Source organism: Callorhinus ursinus, unplaced genomic scaffold (genome assembly GCF_003265705.2).
Source record: "Callorhinus ursinus isolate GAN/ISIS: 27379988/994484 unplaced genomic scaffold, GSC_fseal_2.0 scaffold10, whole genome shotgun sequence".
In the NCBI taxonomy this organism is placed as follows: domain Eukaryota; kingdom Metazoa; phylum Chordata; class Mammalia; order Carnivora; family Otariidae; genus Callorhinus; species Callorhinus ursinus.
The window spans coordinates 30,537,467-30,561,860 of record NW_027397072.1 but is presented as its reverse complement, the minus strand read 5'-3'; the positions used below and the strand labels follow the sequence as shown (position 1 = coordinate 30,561,860).

The following is a 24,394-nucleotide window of genomic DNA, read 5'->3' as shown; positions in this document are numbered from 1 at the left end:
CCCATGCAGTACTCGATCCCAGGACCCTGGGATCATGACCTGAGCTGAAGGCAGACGCTTAATGGACTGAGCCACCTAGGCGTCCTGGAGATTTCATTTTAAAATGAAGATTAGGCAACTCTCTAATTTCAACTACACTCTTCCAAAAGAAAATAATAGTAATAATAACAAAGAATAATAGAGGCAATTTTCCCATCCTATCATGTGACTGTGATGTAGATTTAATTCTTGGACTCAAAGAACATTTTCAAATAATGGAATTCCTTCACTTCTCAACTTGTTATTGGCTGTTTTCCCAACCCAGTCATTACCAGACTTTAAATCTAGGAAGGAAGTTTGGAGGCTGAGGTAAGGCAGAGGCAGGCGAGGCAGCAAGCAGAGGTGAGGGCAATAAGGGGGTGGGCAGAGAGTACAGAGGCTGATAAACAGCGGGCTATTGCACACATCTGTTCCCCAAAGTTCTCTTCATGCCAGCGGAGGCCTATCTCCACTCAAGCGGTCCACTCTCTGTTCTCCGACCAGAATTCTGAAAGAGCCATGACATTCAATTTGAATACGTTTCTTGGAGCAGTTAAAAAGTCAGTAACTGGTCGTTTTGGAGAGGTTTTTATTTTTTCAATTAAAAAAAATTAAAGTAAACTCTACACCCAATGTGGGACTTGAACCCAAGACTCCTGAGATCAAGAGTCTCAAGAGTCCCATGTTCTACCGCTGAGCCAGCTAAGGACCCCTGGACAGTTTTTTGTTTGTTTGTTTAAATAGCCACTCATTTTAATGAAAAAAAAAAAAAGAAAGAGAGCGCGCACAGATGACTTGTCATTTGTGGAACTATAATCCCGATCCCACATAACACACCCAGAGAAACCAAAAACAGAAAACACTCCAATTATCTAAAGAACCGTTTAGCATTTCACAATTTTTCACTTTAAACTGGTTATACCGATACATAAAACAACATTTAGACTGCTGCTCTCTGTGCTTGGACAGGAAACTTTATTTTTTTGTGTCACAGGTTTTACCAATTATAAAATGAAATGATCAGGAAATCAGCAACATCTTAAGGTCTGAGGCTTAATGGCAAGGCACATACATTATTTTTTTAAAGATTATTTTAACTATGCTGAATTAAAGTTCTAACCAGGGGATGGGGATAAGAAAGAAACAAGAACAATTATTGAGCCCCCAGTATTTATATTCATTTAGTCGTGTGAACTCTGCTACAATAATAGCTATCATTATTTGGTTTATGCTATATGTCAAGCACTATGCTAGGGGACTTAACATTTTTCTCTCATCTAATCTTTTTTTTCTTTAAAGATTTTATTTATTTATTTGAAAGAGAGAGAACACATGCGCGCACGCGCGCGCGCACACACACACACACACACACACACACACACACACACACACAGTGGGGGAGGGGCAGAGCGAGAAACAGACTCCCCACTGAGCAGGGAGCCTGATGTGGGGGCTGGATCCCAGGACCCCAGGATCATGACCTGCGCCAAAGGCAGACGCTTAAGCAATTGAGGCACCCAGGCACCCCTCTCTCATCTAATCTTCATGGTAACTTTATAAGGTAAATATTATTCTCATATTAAAAATGACAGAATTGTGACTAAAAAATGTTAAACCATTTGTCCAAGATTTCTAGATTTGGATAATTGTAAAGGGAGGAATAAAATTGAGTCTCTTCTTTCTCAAGATTGCTCTGGCTATTTGGGGTCTTTTATTGTTCCATACAAATTTTAGGATTGTTTGTTCTATTTCTGAGAAAACTGCCTTTAGAATTTTGATAGGGATTGCATTGAATCTGTGGATTGCTTTGGGTAGTATGGACATTTAACAATATTAGTTCTTCCAATCCCTGAGCATAGAATAGCCTTCCATTTATTTATATCTTCTTCAATTTCTTAATATCTGGTAGTTTTCAGTATACAGGTCTTTCACCTCATTGGTCAAATTTATTCCTAGGTATTTTATTCTTTTTGATGCAATTGTAAATGGGATTGTTTTCATAATTTCTCTTTCTGATAGTTTGTGATTAGTGTATACAAATGCAACATATTTTTGTGTAATGATTTTGTATTCTGCAACTTTGTTGGATTCATTTATTAGTTCTAATTTTTTTTGATGGAGTGTTTAGGGTTTTCTCTCTATATAAAGTCATGAAATCTGCAAATAGGACAGTTTTATCTCTTCCTTTCCAATTTGGATGCCTTTTATTTCTCTTTCTTGACTAAATGTTCTGTTTAGGACTTCCAGTACTACGTTGAATGAAAGTGGTGAGAGTAGGCATCCTTGTCTTTTTCCTGATCTTAGAGGAAAAGCTTTCAGTTTTTCACAACTGAGTATAATGTTAGCTGTTGTCGTGTCATAGATGGCCTTTATTATGTTGAGGTACATTCCCTTTGTATCTGCCTTGTTGAGTGTTGTTTTTTTAATCAAAAATGGATGTTGAATTTTGTTAAATTTTGTCAACATGGTGTATCACACTTATTGATTTACAGATGTTGAACTATCCTTGCATCCCTGGAATAAATTTCACTTGACCATGGTGTATGATCCTTTCAATGTATTGTTAAATATGGTTTGCTAATATTTTGTCAATGATTTTTGCATCAGGGATATTGGCCTATAATTTTTTTTTGTGGCAAACTTATCTGGTTTTTGTATCAGGGTAATGCTGGCTCGATAAAATGAGTTTGGAAGATTTCCCTCCTCTTCTATTTTTTGGACGAGTTTGAGAGGGATTGGTATTAATCTTTCTTTGAATGCTTGATAGGAATCACCAGTGAAGACATCTGGTCTTAGACTTTTATTTGTTGGGATGTTTTTGATTACTGCTTTTCCTTACTAGTGATTAGTCTGTTCAGATTTTCTGTTTCTTCATGACTCAGTCTTGATAGGTTGTAAGTTTCTAAGAATTTATCCATTTCAGCTGGGTTGTCCAGTTTATTGATGTATAACTGTTTATAGCAGTCTCTTACGATCCTTTGTATTTCTGTGCTATCAGATGTAGTATTTCCTTGTTCATTTCTGATTTTATTTATTTGAGTCCTCTCTTTTTTTCTTGGTAGTCTAGCTAAAGGACTTATGCGCTCTTAAATAGCTACCATTAAATTTAATTATGTTTTATAGCATGTTATGAATTTATTTCAGGGACTTGTCAGACATGTCTTCTATTAGAGAGAGAGAGAGAGAGAGAGAGAGAGAGAGAGAGAACCTTTTAACATTCACAACTTGTAGGAGTACTTAAATGTTCCAGATGAAAAAATATGCCATTGTGGTGGCATATTGTGGTGGCATATTGTCCCTTTGGTATTCTGGTAGGTCTGATAAGTAAGAAAGGGAGCAACGTGTTAATGGAAGATCAATGAACTAGCAGTCAGGAATTCTGGTTTCTAGTTTTGGCTGTGCCATCCGCTCAAAGCCTCATTGTGGACAAGTCTCAACTTCTTATATAAGGACACTTATAACCAAACTAATTTATGACACAGGGAATTTAGCCAAGCCTGGATCAAACTTTTTCTAATAAAGAATGAATTCATGAAGCATAAACATTCAATAAGTGAGAAAAGAGAGCTTGCCATCTTTATTTGCAATAAATACAGTGTGTTTCCTGTCCTTTCCACAAGCAGCCCTGGGAAGGGAGGGGTTGGAGGAGAGAACAGCAACAGGATGTGCTTCCCTGACATGTCAATAACCAGTCTAAATCCTTACATTTTTTCATGGCCATCAGGTCTGATATTCCAGAAGTCCATCCCACAAAAGAATTACTAATAACTTGTTATGAGGACAAGATAAGTGCTTCATTTCATTTTCATTTGTTCATTTTTTTTTTCAGGTGCCTTCCTTTCATTATTGTTGTCGTGTGAGTTTATAGTGACGATTTCAGGGACTTCGAAGGATAACATTTACAGAGAAACACTTGAAAGGACTTCGGTGTGCTTTTGGTAGGCTAATATTGCTAAGAGTTTGCAGGTGAACCAGGACAGAGACTAGAAACGGGACAGGTGCAAAGGGAGAAGGGCCTGGATACCTAAGCCAGTTCTAGGGAAGAGAAAGGGACTTTGTTCTTTCAGGCAGTGTTGATTTAAGGCACTGTGAGAATTGATTATATGCTTGCCAATCTCCCTTTGATGACAGGAGCTGTGTTATTTATCTTTATATCCCCAGCGACAGAAACAACTGACAATCAAATATTTGTTGAGTTGAACTGAGTAAAAACTGCGCGGGAAAAGGTGGGAAAAAGGAGACCGAAGTAAGCAGCCTCGGATATCTGAAACTTAACAGGATTTGGATTTACTGCAAGATCGACTGCAGGAGAAAGGGACTTCAGGAGTAGCAATGTTTCAGACGAGGTGCCAACAACCCAGAATTTAGAAGCTGAAAAGGGACTAGTTTGGAGAGTGATCAGAGTTCCTTATCAGTGAAAACTGATCAGGGAACAGGTTTGAACCCCCAAGAGAAAAAAGAAAGGGAGGAGCGACAGCGATAAGCAGATTGCCAAAACTGAGGAATGTTTGTGGCCAGAGAAACACTGAAGTCGGAGCCAAAGGGAGCGGATTGAGTTCCAAATAGCTGGAGGATCCCCGCCCAGGAGACTGACCTCCGAACTTCGCTTTGAGCTTGTTTCTTAACAGAACTACCAGGAAACCCTGAAAGATGTGCGGCTCGCGCTGGTATCTTGGCGCGACAACTTCCGTGTGTATGTGTGTGTGTGCGCGTGTATGTGCAACAGGGCGCGCCGCCCAAGAACTTCCGTGTGCGAGAGGGACTGGCGCACAGCCCGCCTGCACCCGCCGGGCGGGTGAGGAAACCCGCGCTCCCGGCCTGGCCGACCCCCACCGCCGCGGGCAGGGGCGGGCCGGGGCGGGCCGGGGGGCGGGGCTGCGGCCGCGCCCGAGCCGCTGGCAGCCCCACAGGCCGCCGCGGCCGCGCTCGCCGGCGCCACACCCCGCGACTACATTTCCCAGCAAGCCCCGGGCCGCCCGCGCGCCGCAGTTGACCCATTTCCCGGCCCGTCCCGGGCTCGGCCGGCCCCCGCGCCCAGGCGGCTGCTCCCTGCTGACTGGGGTGTGGGCGGGGAGCGGCGGAGGCAGGAGGAGGCGCTGCTGGCCGCCGCGGTTGCCTCCGCTGCTGGGCGCCTGGGCAGCTCCCGAGGGTTCTGCGGCCGCCATGGACGAGCAGGCGGGTCCCGGCGTCTTCTTCAGCAACAACCACCCGGGCGCCGGCGGTGCCAAGGGTCTCGGGCCTCTGGCGGAGGCTGCCGCGGCCGGCGACGGAGCGGCTGCAGCGGGGGCGGCGCGAGCCCAATACAGCCTCCCTGGGATCCTGCACTTCCTGCAGCATGAGTGGGCCCGCTTCGAGGTTGAGAGAGCCCAGTGGGAAGTGGAGCGGGCGGAGCTGCAGGTAAAGACCCTCCCGGCCTGGCCCTCTTCATCCCGCCTCTTCGCTCCCTTCCGCCCCGCCCAGGACCCTTCCCCCTCCCCCCCAGCCCCCGCTGGTCCCCTCCCCCTTTGCTCCCGCCCATCCCACCCAGAACCGCGTCCCTTTACCCCCTTCCCCTTTGCCTTTCGCTGACCCCACTTCCTTGACCTGGGTTCCCACTCCCGCCCTTGATGCGTTGTTTACCTTCCCCGCTCCTTTTCGTCTGCTCCTTCCCACTCTTAACTCAGTCTCTTTCCAACTCTTTTGCCGTCCCACATTTTAGGTCGTCCCTTTCAGTTTACTAATTGGGCTGACAGTAGTTTTGAGAGACGTCGAGCAAATCATCCTCTGCCCTAGTGAGTCCCATCCTAGGTCTAGAGATGTTCCCTGCGAAAGGTATTGGTAGTTGGCTCCTCTCTCTGAAAGGAAGGTGATTAAAGACAGCAGAAGTTGTGTCTGAGGGGCCTTGACTTCAGGCGAGAAGCAGATGTTGGGCGAAAGTATTATTAGGAGTATCAGCTTCTTTTTAGATACGTGTAAATGTTTTTTTTCCCTCTTTCCTCTTCCTTTACCCCCTCCCGCGTTTCTTTTAGGTATTTCAGATTCATGGATTTTGAATGAAGGACGTAGATGATAACAGTCAGGTGATGGTTCAGAGATGGTTTCCTGTTCTCAGAATCTGAAACTTTCCAAGGGTTAATTTTATGTCCAGTGTTTTGTGAGATTGAGTTGTACTTTGAAAGGAACTAAAAGGGACTTTAAAGTTGGTTACATTTCCTTGCATAATCTGCAAGATAAAGTATATCCAGGAAGGAGCTTGTTGTGGGCTCTTAGAAGAAAGTGAGGCTGATCCTTTACTGGCCATTCTGAATTGCTAAGTAGGTTTCAGTGGCTGTTCTTAAAACTTCCAAGGCACATAGCAACTTCACAAGGAACTTAAAGAACTGAGTGGCTGTGCCTTTCTGTTTTACTAGCTAATCCTGTATGTTCATGAAATCTGAGTATAGTTTTGGTTGGTGAAACACTTGAAGTTAAAATGCTATCCAGTGTGTCACTTTTTTTGGTAACATGTATTTTCTTTGGCACTTAAAAAAAAGAAAAGGAGAAATCTGTTAAATAGAATCATGTGCTGGAACAGGGCGGTTTGGCATAGTGGAAGTGGCTGGGGAAAGAGGGAGTAGACAGCCTTACAGTACCGGCTGTGCTTGCTTCTAGCTCTGACCTTGAGGAAATCCTTTCGCCTCTCCGAACTTCAGTTTCATCTTTTATTTATCCAGTACGTTTATTGAGTGCCAGCTGTGTGCCTCTAGGCCCTGGGATTAACGAAACCGAGAGCAGCTCTGCCCTCATACAGCTTACATTTTAGTTGGCAGTCAGCAAATGCAAGTATATAATATTCTGGACCATAGTGGCAACTTGGATGAGAAAAATAAATCAGGTACAGGGATAGAGTGTGAGAGGGGCAGCTATTTTATTTTAGATGTGGTGTTTGGGGAAGGCCTCTGGGAGGAGTTGAATGGAGCGAGGCATGACCCATAGTTATTAAAATTTTTTCTCGTTATTTCTACAGTTGTATGTTTATATACTTTGGCAGCCTTTTTTATTCCTTTTACGTACTTCAGTATCTAGTCTGTGGATATTTGTAAATTTTCTCAAAATCTGCCCATCTCTGTATAAATAACAAGCAGACTTAAATGCTTCATTCAAATTTATTAGTAATTCACTTTATTAGCACTGCATTCTATAAATGAGCTTGTGGATTTCAGACTTCAAGGAAGTGTGAAAGACAGGCTTTAACTTTAACGTTGTTCAGGTGTGGAGAGTGATTTTTCTATGTGACTGCTTAAATTTTAATTTCCAGCTTAGGGAAGGCGAGTCACACTAATTTGGTCAAAAAAACAAGATAATAATTCTTCCCTTCTTACTTGTGGAGGTTTGGGAACTTCCAGTTCATCTCACCCCTTGTCGGGTCTCCCAGCGCTCCCCCTACACTCCTCCGTTTCAACTTTTCAGTTTGCCTGTAATTAATTGTAGTCACTCTTCAGTTTTACATACACACATGGATGCACGCGCGCTACTTCCCAGGTTATTTATGGTAAATGTTAAAGTTCAGGTAGGTTTCCCATTGGTGCTCATCACATTGAACGCGGTACATTTTTACAGTATCTTTTGGTTTGTGCTCACATTAATTTAAGCATCCATGGAGAAACGTTAAATGTTAAAAATGTGTCATATTTTCCAAACAGAACAAATATTAAGTATATTTGTTATGCTTTTGTTTTGTATTTTGTGGGCGAGAGTTGCAGGAATCTCACAATTTAAAATATGTTTTTTAAAATCATTTCATCAACATCAATAAATTTTGAACATATCCCTTCATTTTTCTTTTGCCATTGGAATTTTTCTAGAAAAACGATATGAAGTAAGAGTTGAATGAATGACGATGAAATTTTGTTTTCTTTAAGATTTTATTTATTTATTTGACAGAGAGAGACACAGCGAGAGAGGGAACACAAGCAGGGGGAGTGGGAGAGGGAGAAGCAGGCTTCCCGAGGATCAGGCAGCCCCATGTGGGACTTGATCCCAGATCGCAGGACCCTGGGATCACGACCTGAACCGAAGGCAGATGCTTAATGACTGAGCCACCCGGGCACCCCGACGATGAAATTTGGAGTAGTTAGTGTCCCCCTTTGGATTTTTGAATCTCTTCTCAAGTCATTAACACCACAGTCAACAAAAATACCTTTAAGATTAAGTCTAATTTGTCCCTTCAGGAACCTGTTAGTCCTGCTCTTTCAGGTTGCCAGTGCAGAGTTGTGCAAGGCAATCCAAGCTCTCATCTACCTGGCTTGCCTTTTCCACTTCCTCCCTTCTTCAGGTCTTGGGAGGAAGGAACCAGCTACATTGTGATGCAAACTTGTCATTCCCCCCCCCCGCCCCTTGCCCATCTTGGTTAATGTAGAATTCTCTTTATTTTTGATAATCTCCCTCCCACCTCACTACCACCATTCAGATGAGACTAGGTCATTCATGGGAAAAGAACGGTTAGAATTATTACTGAGCTTTATATTTGTGAAAGAAAGTGGAGTTGGAATACTAATCATAACATTTGAGAGAATTTTCTGTATGTGAGACATTGAGCTAGAGGACCTCAAAAGAGCATGCAGTCTAGTTGGAATGATAGTACAAGCAAGATGCAGAAAGATCAGTATTGATCACGTTGGGGGCTTAAACTTTCTTAGAATAGCATAAAAGAAGAACTAGCAGTGAATAGGAAGAAAGAACTTCATGAGGTAATAAGAACCTATTTGAAAATTACTGACTTAACAGAAAGCAAGCATGTAAATAAAAAATAAAATTTATTGGCCCTAATTTTGGGGGGTGTGTATAGTAGGGGAGGCTCTGCTATTTACCTGCAAATGCTAAAATTGTGTGAAAAAGATGGTATGATTGAGTAGCTTAGGGCATGTGGTATAGGGACTGTATACTGGAGTGTTTATTAATCTGGATTTTGTCATTATAGATTTATATTTTCATTCGACAAATGTTTGTCAGTCGTCCGCTTTATGCCAGTTCCTGTTCTAGGCACTGGAGAAACAAGAATGATTAAAATAGACCCTTCCGTCATGAAGCTTAAATTCTGGAGGAAGGCAGACAGTAATAAATACCTACATACATAAAATATTAGATGGTGGCTAGCACCATGATAATGTGGTATAAGTGGGATATGAAATGCTTGAGAGGGTGGAGTGGGGAAGAAAGGCTTAACTGATGAGATGCCATTTGAGCAAGACTTGAAAAGGTGAAAGTAAGGAAAGAATGTTCTAGGCCTAGAGAACAGTGCTGGGGGGGCGCGGGGGGCAGGGGGAGCATGCTTGGAATGTTTGAGGAATAATGAGGCACATGTGGCTAGAGTAGAGGAGAAGCATGGAAGAAATGTCGGAGGCACTGGGTCTTGCCCATTGTAAGGATCTTAGATTTTTACCTCCGCCAGATGGGCAACTGTTGAAAGGTTTTGAGCAAAGGAGGAACACCATCTTTAAAAGGAACCCTTTGCAAGGATTTAGAATACACTTGGAAGACAAGAGTAAAAGAGTCAGGGAGTCTAGTTAGGGGGCTATTTTAGTAATCCAGGCTGGAGATGAACTAAGGTGGTAGTGATGAGATAAATGAATATATATTTTGATACATATTCAAAGTATAATGGATTCCAAATACATTTTTGAAGGTAGAAACAACAGGATATGCTGAAGAATAGGATGTGAGGAAAAGAGGAGTCATGTATGACTCAATTATTTTGACTGAGTAGCTTTATGAGACTTAAGATTTACTGACCATATAGATGGATATACAGCACTTAAAATGACAGTTTATTTTGTGTTTCAGCTATTGTTTACAATTATGGTGAGAGACAACATGGCATAGACCTGCTTTAAATCTTTTCTCTAAGACTTACTACTTTATGGCAAACATAGCAAACAAATTTTGACCTTTGAGAACCTTAGTTTCCTCATGTATAAGGTGAGGATAATAAACTACCGTGTGAGGATTAAATGAAATGGTTTAAAATACCTCACAGAGGCTGGCACGTAGCACAAAATAAGTGCTGAATGAATAAATGGTAGCAAATACATGATGTAAAATTTGCATTCTTTTTTATATCCTTGTGTCCAGAGAAAAGCATAATCTTTAGTTGTGAACTCTTTTAAGGCTCTAGCCTGGACCAGGCAGTCTAATATTCCAGGTCTGACGGTGACCCTACGGGACATTTCATAGGAGTGAATTGTCAGCCTCACAACACTGATTATATACTTCACATGTATTTGCTTTCCTTATAACTCCGTATGTGTCTGTTATCTTGGAATTTGTGTAAAATTTTTTGAGTGTGTTTTTCTTTTTTTTAAAGATTTTATTTGAGAGAGAGAATGAGAGAGAGCATGAGGGGGGGAGGGTCAGAGGGAGAAGCAGACTCCCTGCTGAGCAGGGAGCCCGACGTGGGACTCGATCCCGGGACTCCAGGATCATGACGTGAGCCGAAGGCAGTCGCTCAACCAGCTGAGCCACCCAGGCACCCCTTGAGTGTGTTTTTCTTAACCTTGCATGATGTCTTGGGTAACAAATCATATCCATTTACTACACTCTATAAAACTAATCTTTGGTTTTATTCAGCTCTTTAAACTACTTCCTTTGAACTTGGAGCAGGTAAACCCCTGTACCATTGTGGTATAGTATAATTTTGTAAACAGGGTCATTTTTCATTCTATTTGTATCCTTGATAATTTTATAATCTTTATATTTTAGAAAGATTGTAGAGGTTTTACTGTTTTAAAACATAGACTACTGTTTGTCACTTTAGTTCAGTATTTCTCAGCTTTAGCTCAATCTTAGAATAATCTGAGGGAAATTTAAAAAATATTCATTCCCTGGACTCTACCCCAGACCAATTAAATCAATCTTAGGATTTAGGACCACTGGTATTAGTATTTTTTTGAGCTCCCTGGTAGTCCTTATATGTAGGAAGGATTGAGAACCACTGCTTTAGTTGTTCGTTTCTGATTTTACATGTGTAGTTTGATGATTTTAACACATGTGTTAGTATTCCAGATATGGATGGCTTTTTATAGAATTTGGGATATAATTTCTATTATTCTTTCTGATGATAGCTAGCATTTTATTTTTAGCCAGTAGAATATTATAATTGGATTCACCTCCCTCTGACTGAGAGAGAGAATGATAATCTTTGAGCTGGAATGAACTTTGGAAAAAATCAGCTGCAACTTTCTTTCGCAGGTAAAGCGATGCCCACAGAGAGGTCGAATAACCAAGAATGAAATAGGTTTTATACAAGCTGTCACTTAACTCTCCAGATACCTTTACACTTTTTTTTTTTAAGCCCTTTCAAATACTATCTTGCTTGATCCTTAGAACTTTCTGAGATAATCAGTCACACTAATGCTTATCATTTTTCTTCTTATTTAAAACAACAGACATGCAGATTTTACTCTGTTTTACTGTTTTCTAGCTTATTTTGTTGGCTTCATTTAAATACTGTGTCTTGACTTTGGTGTTCTGTAGTTTTATTATGTATTGGGGTATAGATTTCTTTTGTTTGTGACTTTGTTAGGCAACTTGGAAAATCTGCAAAATCCTCAGCCATTATCTCTTTAGATTTCTGCTCTGTCCTGTTAGCTTTTTTGGGGAGTCTCTGATTACATGTACTTTAGACCTTCTTTATCTATTTATTCTGATTTATTTTCCAGTCCATTAATTTTCTCTTCAGTTGAATCTAATCTTTTAAAGCCTTCCAGTGAGTTTGTAATTTTGATTATTATTGAAGTTCAGTTTGGTTTCTTTTTGAATCTGCTGGATCTTTTCTTAATAGTTTCCTGTTTCTGAAGATATTTTCAGGTCATCGTATATTCTTTTTTTTTTTAAAGATTTTATTTATTTATATAATTTAGAGAGTGAATGTGTGAGCAGGGTGGAGGGGCTGACGGGAGAGGGGCAGAGAGAGGGAAAGGGAAAGAATGTCAAGCCGACTCTGCTGAGCGTGCAGCCAGACACGGGGCTTGATCTCAGGATCCTGAGATCATGACCTGAGCTGAAACCACGAGTCAGACGCTTAACTGACTGAGCCACTCAGGTGCCCCAAGTCCTCTTTTATTCTTTAAATCTAGTAAGTATAGTTATTTTATAGTTGGTATCTCTGTACTTCACTGTATGTGAGGTCTTAGAGGTACCTTTCTGTGATTTCTTGTTTTTGCTGGTTCGTGTTCATAATGATTTGCTTCTTTGTATGCATGGTTATCTTTGTGTGCTGCTCACTGTCTTGAAAAAGTGTAAGACTAAACTGAGGTCTCAAATAAAGGTATCTTCAGAAGTTCTTTGCCTTTGCTTCTGGTAGGTTTGGAGGCATTACCAATCCAGAACCACTTAAAATAAATTCATTGCTTGAATTTGAACCATCCTGCTGATGCAAATTTTGCTTGCAAATACATTTGAGGACCAGGGTTCTTCATGTTTGCCTTGAAGGTATAAGGCCCTTAGGTCTTAGCTAAATGTGGGACATATCACCTGTTAGACTTTTCACTCTGGATGGTGCTGGTCTTTGACTTTTACCCTTTGGGTCCTGTAAGGCTGTCCAAACTAAGGTTCAGATTTGTTCCGATTGGCCAGTACCCAAAGGGCAAAAGTGGCATTTGTTCTCTTAACTCACTCGGTATTCATTTTCCCTTCCATTTTGGCCAAGTAATTCCTTACTTCTTATCAGCTTTGCCTTTTAGATGAGTGTGAAAATATTTTGTCTAGAATTTTTAGCTGTTTTCAGTAGAAGAGTTAATTCAGGACATTACTACTGGAAAATGAATTATCATACTTTCAAAAACTGATAAATAAGAATGGCCCAGTAAGGCGCGCCTGGGTGACTCAGTCGTTAAGCATCTGCCTTAGGCTTAGGTCATGATCCCTGGGTCCTGGGATCAAGCCCCGCATCGGGCTCCCTGTCCGCGGGAAGCCTGCTTCTCCTTCTCCCAGTCCCCCTGCTTGTGTTCCCTCTCTCTCTGTGTCTCTCTCTGTCAAATAAATAAATAAAATCTTAAAAAAAAAAAAAAAAGAATGGCCCAGTAATTATCTGTGGAAAAATATCGTTGATAATACTTTTTTATTAAGAGATGTCCTTATTTAGCCCTAAACTTTATTTACCATCTAAGTCTACTTTTCTTTGAGTTCCAGTGATAGGAGAGGAGACTACAGCTTCTCTCCAAAGTCTTGGTAATTTAAGCAGAATTTAAAACAAACCCCTTTACTAATCAGTCTTTGAAAGGTGTTTGGAAGTCCAAATAATCTGGACTGATTTCCCTTTGTCAGCCTATTATCTACTTGATGTCAGCCATACTTTCTGATTTATGAATATTAATGGTATCTAGGTTTTAATTCTGGGCCATTTAGAAATAAACTTGCCCTTGGGATCCTTGGAGTTTCTTGCTTTGGTGGGCCATTTGACAAAACAGTCTATTGCCTATCATATAATGTGGCTATGCAAAGTTTGGGCCTTAACACCATCATTTCCAGTATATAATTTTTCTGGGCCTCATCTTTGTAAATTATGAATTCTAATATACCCACCAAACAAGAGTAGTTGTAATTTTAAAAAAGATTAAATATGCAAAGTATGTGACCCACAATAGGTGTCTAAATAAATGGTTTGCTCTTGCTGGTTGAGATTTCTATGGAGAGAATGCTTTCAACTATATTATTTATTTAAATTAAATGTTAGAAGCCAAGATCTGGTTTAAGTGATCCATTTGGCACATAGTGGCTACTTAGATTCTCTTTGCCCTGTTAGTAGTGATTTAAGGACAATAAATTGACAGCATCCAAAGTAAGGGGCAGGCCAGAGATGTGTAGTGATAGGTGGTGATAACTGTAAGCCTTGAGGACTGGAGATAGGAATAGAGGAAACTGTGGAGTTCAGGAAAGAAACCTGAGGCTAGAGAGAAGCTGGGGAAAAAGGGTAGAAGAAAAAAAGAGACAGAGAGGGGAGCGGAGGGGTGGGGGGAGCAGACACAGACAGGAGGGAGAAACTGCACCATGAACTTGTTCTTAATTCCTAGAGCATGTATTGCCTGTAGTCTTTGTTTTAACACTTGTAGAATTCTAGGGCTGACAAGGAAAGACACACACACACTTTCTGCCCCCACCCTCCCCATCTCTACTCTCAATTTTCTGTTCCCTTCATTAGGCTAAGAATATTTTACCTCCTGAGGGACCTCTGCACCTAAGTAGTCTCATCCTTTGTTTTATCAGTGAGGGCCACAGAGAGATGGAGTGAGTTGTCTTCGATCACTCTGTGACTTGGTGGAGATTTAGTTTAGAACCCAGGAGTCCTACTGCTCCGGCCCAGGCATTGTTCTGCATACTACATCATCTCCTTTTATTGGTCCCTCACCCTGTGTAGCTGCTTCTGATCTGAGGTAGCCAAGTGAATTATAATATTTAGATGATTAATTATGCCTCGAATAGCTGTCATAATGTAAATTCTTCTCACATTTCAAACTTTTCTTCAAGCAGAACAACTTAGTGAAATGACTATATTTTAAGGGGTTCAGGAAAGTCTTCAACAATTTGTGTTCCTCAAAAGTGTTAAACATTGTGTCACCCTAGTTTCTTTTAATAATTTTATTTTTGTGTAGGGAATACTGATATAAAATGTTTATTTCTTTAAAAAAGTCTGCAAATTTGGATCTTTTTCAGCTGATGGTAGCCTAATTAAGTTCTGTGTGTGTGTGTGTACTTTTTAAAATATCGTTAGTGTTTATTGACTACATATCACCTTTTGTGCAGTGCTTTGGTTATTAGGTCATTCTCAGCCTACATATGCTGTTTGAACAGAATAATATGTCAACCATGTATTTGCTTTTATGCATTAAGGTATTTGAAGAAATAAAATCACTTTCTTTGGCAGACTTAATGCTGTTTAACTTTATTACAAAAGTACCTTATCTGAACAAGATGATGGAATATTAGAAAAGATTAATATGTAAGAAGGACGATTTATTGTAGAGTTGGCTAGAAGCACAAGGAAAAATGAGATTTTTTTTTTTGGTAGATAAGATTGGGAGAAAAGTAAGGGAGTAGAAGCCCTGAAATTGAGGGGAGCTTTGGGAAATATTGAATAGGGTTGGGTGGAATAGGTATTTTGGGTGTGGCAAATAGGTTCTTGGCATAACTGCACTATAGAGATCCAAGGAAAGGACCAGGGGAGTGTTAGACAGAGGTTCCATTAGCACTCATTTACCTGGGACAGAAATTGGATCCAGTACCAGCATATCTAGCTGGAGAAATAAACAAGATGCCAGATTCCACAAGAGTGATACCAGTTTCACTTCATGGAAACCTACAGCTCAGTCTGGGACTTGTTCTCATTTTTTTGTTTGTATGTTTTGTTTGTATTTCCTAAATGAGAAGGTTAAGCAGTCAGCAAAGGAGCCAAATTATATGCACAACCAAAACCTGCTCCCAAGGAATGTGGATTCATATAAAGCTAAAAGGGAACAAGGAGGAGCTTAGAGATCTGGGTCAGTACACTTACTGAACTTGAAAGAGTAGTTAGTTGGAGAAGATGGTACCATGGTCTCAGTACTTGAACCCAAAACTTTATCTTGTTTCCTTTCCTTTCTCCTTTACCCTCCAAAAATAATAATAGGGTTTTTTGCTGTTGTTGAGCTCTTACCATATGCTGGACACAGTGCAGAGCACTTTACATGTGTAATCTATTTTAATCTTAGCAAAGCTCTTTGTGGTACGTATTAATGCTTATCCCCTAATTCATGGATGAAAGAGGATAAATAATTTCCCGTAAGAAAAGTTTGAGTGATGGGCCTGGGCATGGTAAATGGAAGGAAATATTTTGACATTTTTCTTCTTCTCTTATGCTTCTGAGTCAATGTATAGGGTTGGGATATTTTCCCTCCCTTGTCTGCCTGGTAAATTTCTAATCCTTTTCCAAGATTCAGTTTACCTTCTTTGGGAAACCTCTCTGACCTCTAGACATTGTGAAGCTTCATGCTCTCCTAAAAGCTTGTATATATAAGACAGAAACACCATCCTGACCAGTGGTTGGGCAGTTAATCTGGTTGAAATGATACCAAGTCATTTAAGTTAATATATAAACGCATACTCATTTGCCACTGTAAGACCAAGCCCTCCTGCACTTCACTTTTTTTTTAGAATGCTCATTGGAGTTTTGTGTTGTCTTTCTTGAATAATTACAATCATGATACATTGCTTGTGGTTTCTGGTTTTGGTTTTCCTTGGGTAAAGTATACAGTGCATAATCGTGGATTTTTATGACTTTTCCCTATTCTTTTACAGTTGTTTCACTCACATTTAATTCGATAGCAGTATTTTTCATAGGTTTCTTTTGTTGTCTTGTCTTCCCAAAGCATTCAACTTAGTCGTTCTTTTCATACCTGTATTTTATTGGTTTATGTAATGTTTAATTGAATTATCTAATCAAAGCAACAGTGCAACTGACATAAACAGGTTTGGGAGGAAACCAAGTTGACTCTTGGTGAGCTTATACAACTCAACTGAGATAACCGCAGTGGATGGGTGAACTGTAAAGAAGAACATACTCAAGCTGTGAATATTTAATGTGCCCTGGGCGTTAGGCAGTGTTTTACAAAGGGACTGAAGAATACTGGTTAATCCAGAGGTTTGCTTGGGAGAGGATTAGTGGTGAGAACTTCTGTGTCTCAGTTATACCACCTATCTCATACTTTGCATATTTGCTTTCTCACTAGGTTCTGAGTCACTTAAGGGCGTTTTTATTTCCCTAAGGTCCAGCAGTTACTGGCACATAGTAGCTGCTTAATAAATGGTTCTTAAATAAATGAATCATATATTAGGCTACATTGTTACTGAATATATATTAAATATATGTGTTTGAATATGTATGTCATGTCTCTTAGCTAAATTTTGGCCATAAGGACAGGTCCTGTGTCTCAGACATCTTTGATATTTACAGTGTTTGTAATAAATTTCGTGAGTGTAAAATATATGGTGGAATGTGGAGGAGCAGTGTATCTGTCCCTCTTGCTGCTAGCTAGTTCTGCCTCATGACTTCCCCTGGAAAGAGCCTTTGAGAGCAAGTAGTATCTGTGTTCCGTTGTGTAGAGCATGGCCTGGGCCCTGCCAAGTCATCTGACAGAGCTCATCTTAGGGATGCCACTGGCTTCATAATTGCAGCTTGATCTTAGCTACAGCCAGTGGTGCTTGGGTTTTGGTAGTTGTGAGTGTAGGTTTGTTTTCTTCTCCCTTTGTGTGTTAAACATTGACTGCCAGGAAATGTCTTTGGCATCATGTCCTGAAAAGTCTTTACAATCAGCAGGGTCAGATAACACTTTTTTTCTTTTCTAAAACCCATGCCTTCAAATTTTATACATGTTCCTTATTCCTTCTAAATAACAAATTGAATATTTTTTTTTCTGTGAAGATAAATCTGGCTTTAAGTAAACTATCTAGTTTTCATTACTTTGTATTCTACCTTTCCAGTTTTGTTTATAGTTGCATTACTAATATACTATGATTTTAAACTTTTTGAACTCTATTATTTTTAATAAAATAGAAATGTCCCAGTTTTCCAGAATTTAGAATTAAAATTCTGACTTTTTTTTATCCTTAAGCTGGCTTTTTTTCATCAAAAATTCAAAGTTTAGTTTCCCGGCTCCTTATAGCCAGCCAAGTGTGAGAATGAGCACAAAAAAGGCTACCATATGGAAATAAGAAAGTTGCCAAAGCCTCATAGAAAATACGTTGTGGATTAACAGTGGAAAACAAGCAGATACAGTTCCAGGTCACATGGAGCTTAGAATCAAGCGATGATTCTTAACTTTAGATAGACCTGAGTCCATTATGCCAGTGGCATAATGCCACTGTGGCAGTGCCATTTTAGCTTTTCCCATTTAAAAACCAACCAAACCAATAGTGACAACAAAGGAAACCCCTTTCAGCTCTCTTATCTGTCAGTGCTGTCATCCTATTTGTTACCTTTCATTCCACTGTCAGTTTCTCTGTACAGACCACATTTAGTATCTTTGGTTTTCTACTAGTCTCATTTTCTTCTTTCTCAGTTTCTTTGTTCTTCTTCTCTCTTTTGGGTTACTTGTTTCTCCCTCTAGTCCACTGTTCAGATACTTGTTCGCCAGATTAGATTGTTCTTTTTTTTTTCTTTCCAGCAGTTTCTCTTTGATTTCAATCTTCTCACTCTAGTTGACTCTTTTTATATATAGATTGATGCCTTATAAAATTACATCTCTAGGTAGTGGTGATATTTTTCCACAGTTACAATTCTAATTTCTTGCTAATGTCACCTGGGTGACCTACTATAACTTGAATCTCCCTCAGCCTTTCTAAAATCCTTCTCACAAACCAAGCTGCCTCTCCTCCCCATACCCAGCCCCTAATTTACCCTTTCTGGAAGTCTAGATTCAGCTTTGAGTCAGCGTTTCACTCTCTTGTCTTCACTCTCCGAGCCATGCATCTGGTTTTGTAAATGATTTAATATTTTAAATCCATTTTAATCATTTAATTTTTAATACTGTTGTTAACTTGGTTCACATCCTCACCACCTCATATCTGGGTGACTGCAGTAGAGGCCTTCTTAATTTTTTACCTCTGGTCTCTCCCTTGGTCAAGGTAGTCTACACAATATTGCCTCTCAAGCTTCTAAAAATAATAATTTGTTCAAGATACGTATTTTTTTCTTTTTGCCTCAAATCTCTTCCATGATCAGACTATTATATTTCCTACCTGTTAGGGTACTCTTTCTAAACCAGCATAGTTTAAGCTTGCTTGGCACATAAGCCGCGTTTAACTTTTTTTTATCATTGCTGAAAAAGTTGCATCGTTCTGAAATAATCTTCCATGATTTGTATTATTCTTTCAGATTTATATATTCTTTATTCAAATTTAGCTTAAGTCCCATTTTCAACATGAAGAGTTTTTGGTTTTGGTTTTGATTGTTACTTTTTTAGTACTTGCTTTTGTTATTTGACACTTAGGGTGTGCTATCTTTTACTGTTTACTTGCTTTTTATGAATCTGTCCAATTAATTTAACAAATATTTATTGGGCATCTACTATATGCAAGTGACTGTTCTGGGCATTGGGGATATAGCAGTCAATAGCATAGACAGTCTCTGTCCTCTTGGAACTTTAGCAGCTTCCTCTGTACCTTACTATTATTTTTAAAATTCTAACACCTATCATAGTATGTGTTAACATTATGTGTTGATGATATTAAAATTGAGTTCAAATTTGCAAGAAGGAGCCCTTGACTAATAATACAGAAAAAAACCCTGTCTTGCTGCTGTCCAAAAAAACACTGATAATTATAGAGAAAAGGATAATTATTCTGGAGGGTGAGGATATCATTTGGAAGGTGGCTATTGTCTTGAATTCAATGATAAATTTTAAAAAATCAGCCAAAGCAATACTGCCTTGGCAGATATTAATTCAGGGGTATACCATTAGTTTCCCATGCAAATAAATAGAAATTAAAAACAATACTCATTGGGATCAGGACTTACTCAGTTTTGTTTTCCACATACCATCTTCAGTTCCATATAATCACAGGATGTTAAACTCTTTCCCTGGATAGTGGAGGAAACTGAGACTCAGAGAAGTTAAGTAACTTTAATGAGATCATATCGATTAGAGAGAGAACCAGGAGGAGGAATCTCCCAAATCCCACATCAAAGAACATTGGATATTTGTACAATACAGTTCAGTAATTGGTCTGTATAGTTCTGGTCCTGAGTTATCAAGAAAAATTATGTCCCCAGGCTTTTTTTTCAAAATGAAATCAGGAATTTATTATCTTTAAAATTCAGTATACATCAAAGCTTAAATGATTTATCTCAGGTATTTTTTATGTGTGTCTAAGTCTCCTATTTTCCCTACTTTGTGTTCTCTTGTTTACTTGTTTGAATAAAAATGGTTACTTTGATATTTTGACCTAATTTTATATATATATATATATTATCAGGAAATGAGTTTTATGATGTTTAAAAATCAGGTAGTTAGTAATAAAAACTTGTTTTAATAAAGCTTGACTTCCCTAGTTAAGGAATCTATATTGATTTTTAAAAAATGTTTTTGTAGGGGTACCTGGGTGGTTCAGTCAGTTGGTTAAGTGTCTGCCTTTAGCTCAGGTCAGGATCTCAGGGTCCTGAGATCAGCCCCGCATCCAGCGCCCTGCTCAGCGGGGAGTCTGCTTCTCCCCCTGTCCCCCCATTCCAGCACACAAGGGAGCTCTCTCTCTTTCAAATAAAAAAAAAAATCTTTAAAATGTTTTAAAAAATCTTTAAAAAAATCTTTAAAATGTTTTTGTAAGTTTGCTATAATATGAATTAGAGAAGAGATTTAGAGCATGAATCACTGACTAGAAACCACCAATTTTTCTACAAAAAAGAAAGTTTTAATCCTTATTTAGAATTCAGAGTTAAACTTAGACTTTATTTTTAGAAACTATCTAAATTTTACATTTAACAGTGTTAAAGAAAACCAGAGCTGGACAAGTGGTTAAGGTAGTATAAGCAGATTTAATCAGGGACTATTGCAGTAGGGGGAAAGAGACCTCATTATAAAACTGGGCTCAATTCTGAACACAGCAAGGAAAATTAGGAATTTATAGCCAAGGGGTGGGGGGTTGGGATGTAAATTATGAAGAGGAAACATCACAAGTAAGGGGATTCTGGCTAAAATAACTTGACAGGATTCTTGCTGAAGGGAGGCCAGGGTGACCAAATGTCACCTGGGGGATTGGAGGGGTGAGGAATTTGATCAGGTGTTAAAAGTGATGAGATATTGAAGGTGAGGGATTCTTGCCAAACTGACTTAGTAAGATTGTTGCTAAAATTGGGGGATGTGAAGGTAAACATGGAAGTCTAAAGATATGGCTTAGTTAAGCAGCCGACTCAGAGGAGCCTGACTAAAGTTAGGTTGAGAAGGGAATCTTTGTCAGAAGAAATATCTTTAAAATAAGAATTGGTGGGAGAGCCTGAGTGGCTCAGTCGTTTAAGCGTCTGCCTTAGGCTCAGGTCATGATCTCAGGGTCTTGGGATTGAATCCTGCATCTGGCCTCTCTGCTTAGTGGGGAGTCTGCTTGTCCCTCTTCCTCTGCCCCCTACCTCCCTTGTGCATGCTCTGTCTCTCTCAAATATATAAAATCTTCAAAGAAAAAAAAGAATAGGTGTATATATAAAACATAAGATAGTCAGAAAGATAAAGGGTAGAAAGTACCCCTCCTCTCACCAGTCCTTCTCACAAACCTGTTTAGTGATAAATTGTAACAATTTAGTGTGTATCCCGCCAGAATTTTATGTATATACACACACAAACACACACACTTGGGTTTTTTATTGAACTTGTATTTACCTTGGCAATAATTGTTTATTGCCTCACTTGTTTAATCTACTTATCTATTTTAATCTCCATTCTTCTCATCTTCCGTTTTTCCTCTGTAAAATATTTTTTCTGTACGTGTTCTTTATTTGCAAAACTCAAATTGTGTCATTTTTTTCTCTTTTTAAAAAGATTCATATGTGATATTTTGTATACATTAACTATTAGTTTGAACTGTTTGAGAATTTATTTTTTATTTTTTATTTATTTTTTTAAAAAGAATTTTATTTATTTATTGGACAGAGAGAGACAGCGAGAGCAGGAACACAAGCAGGGGGAGTGGGAGAGGGAGAAGCAGGCTTCCTGCTGAGCAGGGAGCCCGATGTGGGACTCGATCCCAGGACCCTGGGATCATGACCTGAGCCGAAGGCAGACGCTTAACGACTGAGCCACCCAGGCGCCCTGTTTGAGAATTTTTTAAACAGTAATTGTTGGGTATGCATAAACCTAATTTAGCTAAGTTGCCAACTGCGTTTGAGAAGGACTGCCCTTGTCTACATTTACACTAACAGTACGTGATCACATATCATCTAGAATTCTCCTTCTTGCTAGTCTCATAAAGGTATATCTCCTATTTATATTAACTTGAATTTTTCCGCTTATCAGTGGGATCAAGAATCTCTTTCTAAGCTTGTTAGACTTTGAGTTTCCTCTTCTCTAAATTGCTTATTCATATCCTTTATGAGAGCATGGAATATCTATTGAGATCATTTTCTGTCTATATTTACAAGTAAGATTAGTTTTTCTTCTTTTTCTGTAATTTATTTTTGGTAATTTTTTAGGTTAGTAATACAGTTTTAGCAGGAAACAGGACGATAGTTTTATTTATTAAAGATAAATAAATATAATACTTGTAAAATAGGTTAAGGTGAAGTCATTGGGATTTGTATTTATTTTATTATTTATTTATTTATTTATTTTTAAATATTTTATTTATTTGACAGAGAGAGACACAGTGAGAGAGGGAACACAAACAGGGAATGTGAGGGGCTCCATCCCAGGACCCTGGGACCATGACCTGAGCTGAAGGCAGACGCTTAACCGACTGAGCCACCCAGGCACCCCAGTGATTTGTATTTATATTAGGAATATTACCTTATAAAATAACAGGCATTGTTTTATGTAATGGATTTAATTTTACACTTGATCTTAGCCAAAAGGCCGAGAAGCGATTGTAATGGATTTAATTTTATTTTTATTTTATTTTTAAAGATTTTATTTATTTATTTGAGAGAGAGAAAATGAGAGAGAGCACGAGAGGGAAGAGGGTCAGAGGGAGAAGCAGACTCCCTGCTGAGCAGGGAGCCCAATGTGGGACTTGATCCCGGGACTCCAGGATCATGACCTGAGCCGAAGGTAGTCGCCTAACCAACTGAGCCACCCAGGCGCCCTGGATTTAATTTTAAAAAGACATTTTCTGGATCTTACTCTTACAAATTAGTAAAAAGAATATATATATACACACACATAGAGATATCTACATATATATCTATAGGCACACACATACTTGTAGCTACTTTAATTGATTTGGGACATGTTATGGGTTTGTATGTTTGAAAGTCAAGATTGCTAAATATGTTTCTATTCTGGAAGCTCCAGTCCTGTCTTGCCTACTGCCTATAGGGAGTGCCCACCTTAATAGTAAAATCAGCAACATATAAACTTACATTTCAGACTTACCCTCCTTCACTACAAGTTCTTTAAATTTAACCCTCTACCATCTGTGTTTTCTTCAGATCTCTGTGAGTATACATGTTTTAAAGATGATTGGTTTGTACATAGTTACTTTGTCTCTTTGTGTGACAATGAAATGAGTTAAAACACTTATTCTGAAAAATGTAACATAGGAAGAGCTCAAAAAAAGATAGCTTTCATTAATTTCATATATTTTCATATATGTATAGTTGTAGTCTCTGCACTTTGGGTAATTATGTAACCAAAACAGATGTCATTTTTGCTTATCTTTCTGTCTCTGCATACAGGAAAGTTCACAAGAGAATTCAGGAAACTGTTCACATTGGTTATCTCTAGGTAGTGGGATGGGGTAAAGGAATGGATCTGTTGGTTTTTTCCTTTATTTATATAAAATTTGAATTTTTTTCCATTTTGTAGTATTTTTTAATGAGGAAGATTAATTTTTTAAAGCAATCAAAATATAGCTTATTGAACTACTCTCTTAATGAGTATTTGGATGGTTCTGTTACAGGACAACAGTCAGCATATGGCAAAATAGTCAATATTAATATTGTAAAAGAAATATTCATTAAAGCAATGAAAGGTACTCTTTTCTATCTATGAGTGTTTAAAAGTCAATAACAACACCCAGTGCTAGGTGAGATTTGTTAAACTTTACTCTCATACATTGTTGGTATTATCAGTTGGTCATTATCTATCAGGAAACAGACTTTGACCTAGTAATTCAGTTTGTTGCAGTCTTTTCCAGAGAAATAATTCCCTTAAAAGTCTATATGCATGAAAGGCACCCTACTGAACAGGATAAGGTACTTGCAAATGACATACCCAAGAAAAGGTTAGTGTCCAAAATAAAGACCTGATATAACTCAACATTCAAAAAACAAATAATCCAGTTTAAAAAATGGACAGAAGACATGTATAGACATTTCTCCAAAGAAGATGTACAGGTGGCGAGCAGACACATGAAAAGATGCTCGACATCACTCACTGTCAGGGAAATGTAAATGAAAACCACAATGAGATATCACACCTGTCAGAATGGCTAAAATCAAAAACACAAGAAACAACCAGTGTTGGCAAGGATGTGGAGAAAAAGGAACCCTCTTACATTGTTGGTGGAAATGCAAACTGGTGCAGCCACTGTGGAAAACAGAATGGAGGTTCTCAAAAAGTTAAAAATAGAACTACTCTATGATCCAGTAATCACACTACTAGGTATTTACCCCCCAAAATACAAAAACACTAATTCAAAGTGATACATGCACCCTTATGTTTATTGCAGCATTATTTACTATAGCTAA

General features: G+C 38.9%; 1 protein-coding gene across 2 annotated transcripts in view; it reads left to right on the top strand.

The window, feature by feature from the left end:
* Nucleotides 1-5,061: 5,061 nt before the first annotated feature.
* Nucleotides 5,062-24,394, top strand: part of STRN (striatin) — a 92,243-nt gene continuing 72,910 nt past the window's right edge. Inside the window, exon 1 of one of the 2 annotated variants that reach the window (XM_025868046.2) lies at nucleotides 5,062-5,415. In XM_025868046.2, the coding sequence (XP_025723831.1) occupies nucleotides 5,182-5,415 (234 nt within the window). In that variant the 5' untranslated portion in view covers nucleotides 5,062-5,181. The remainder of the gene's footprint in view (nucleotides 5,416-24,394) is intronic. The other variant, XM_025868045.2, reaches the window with a different exon arrangement.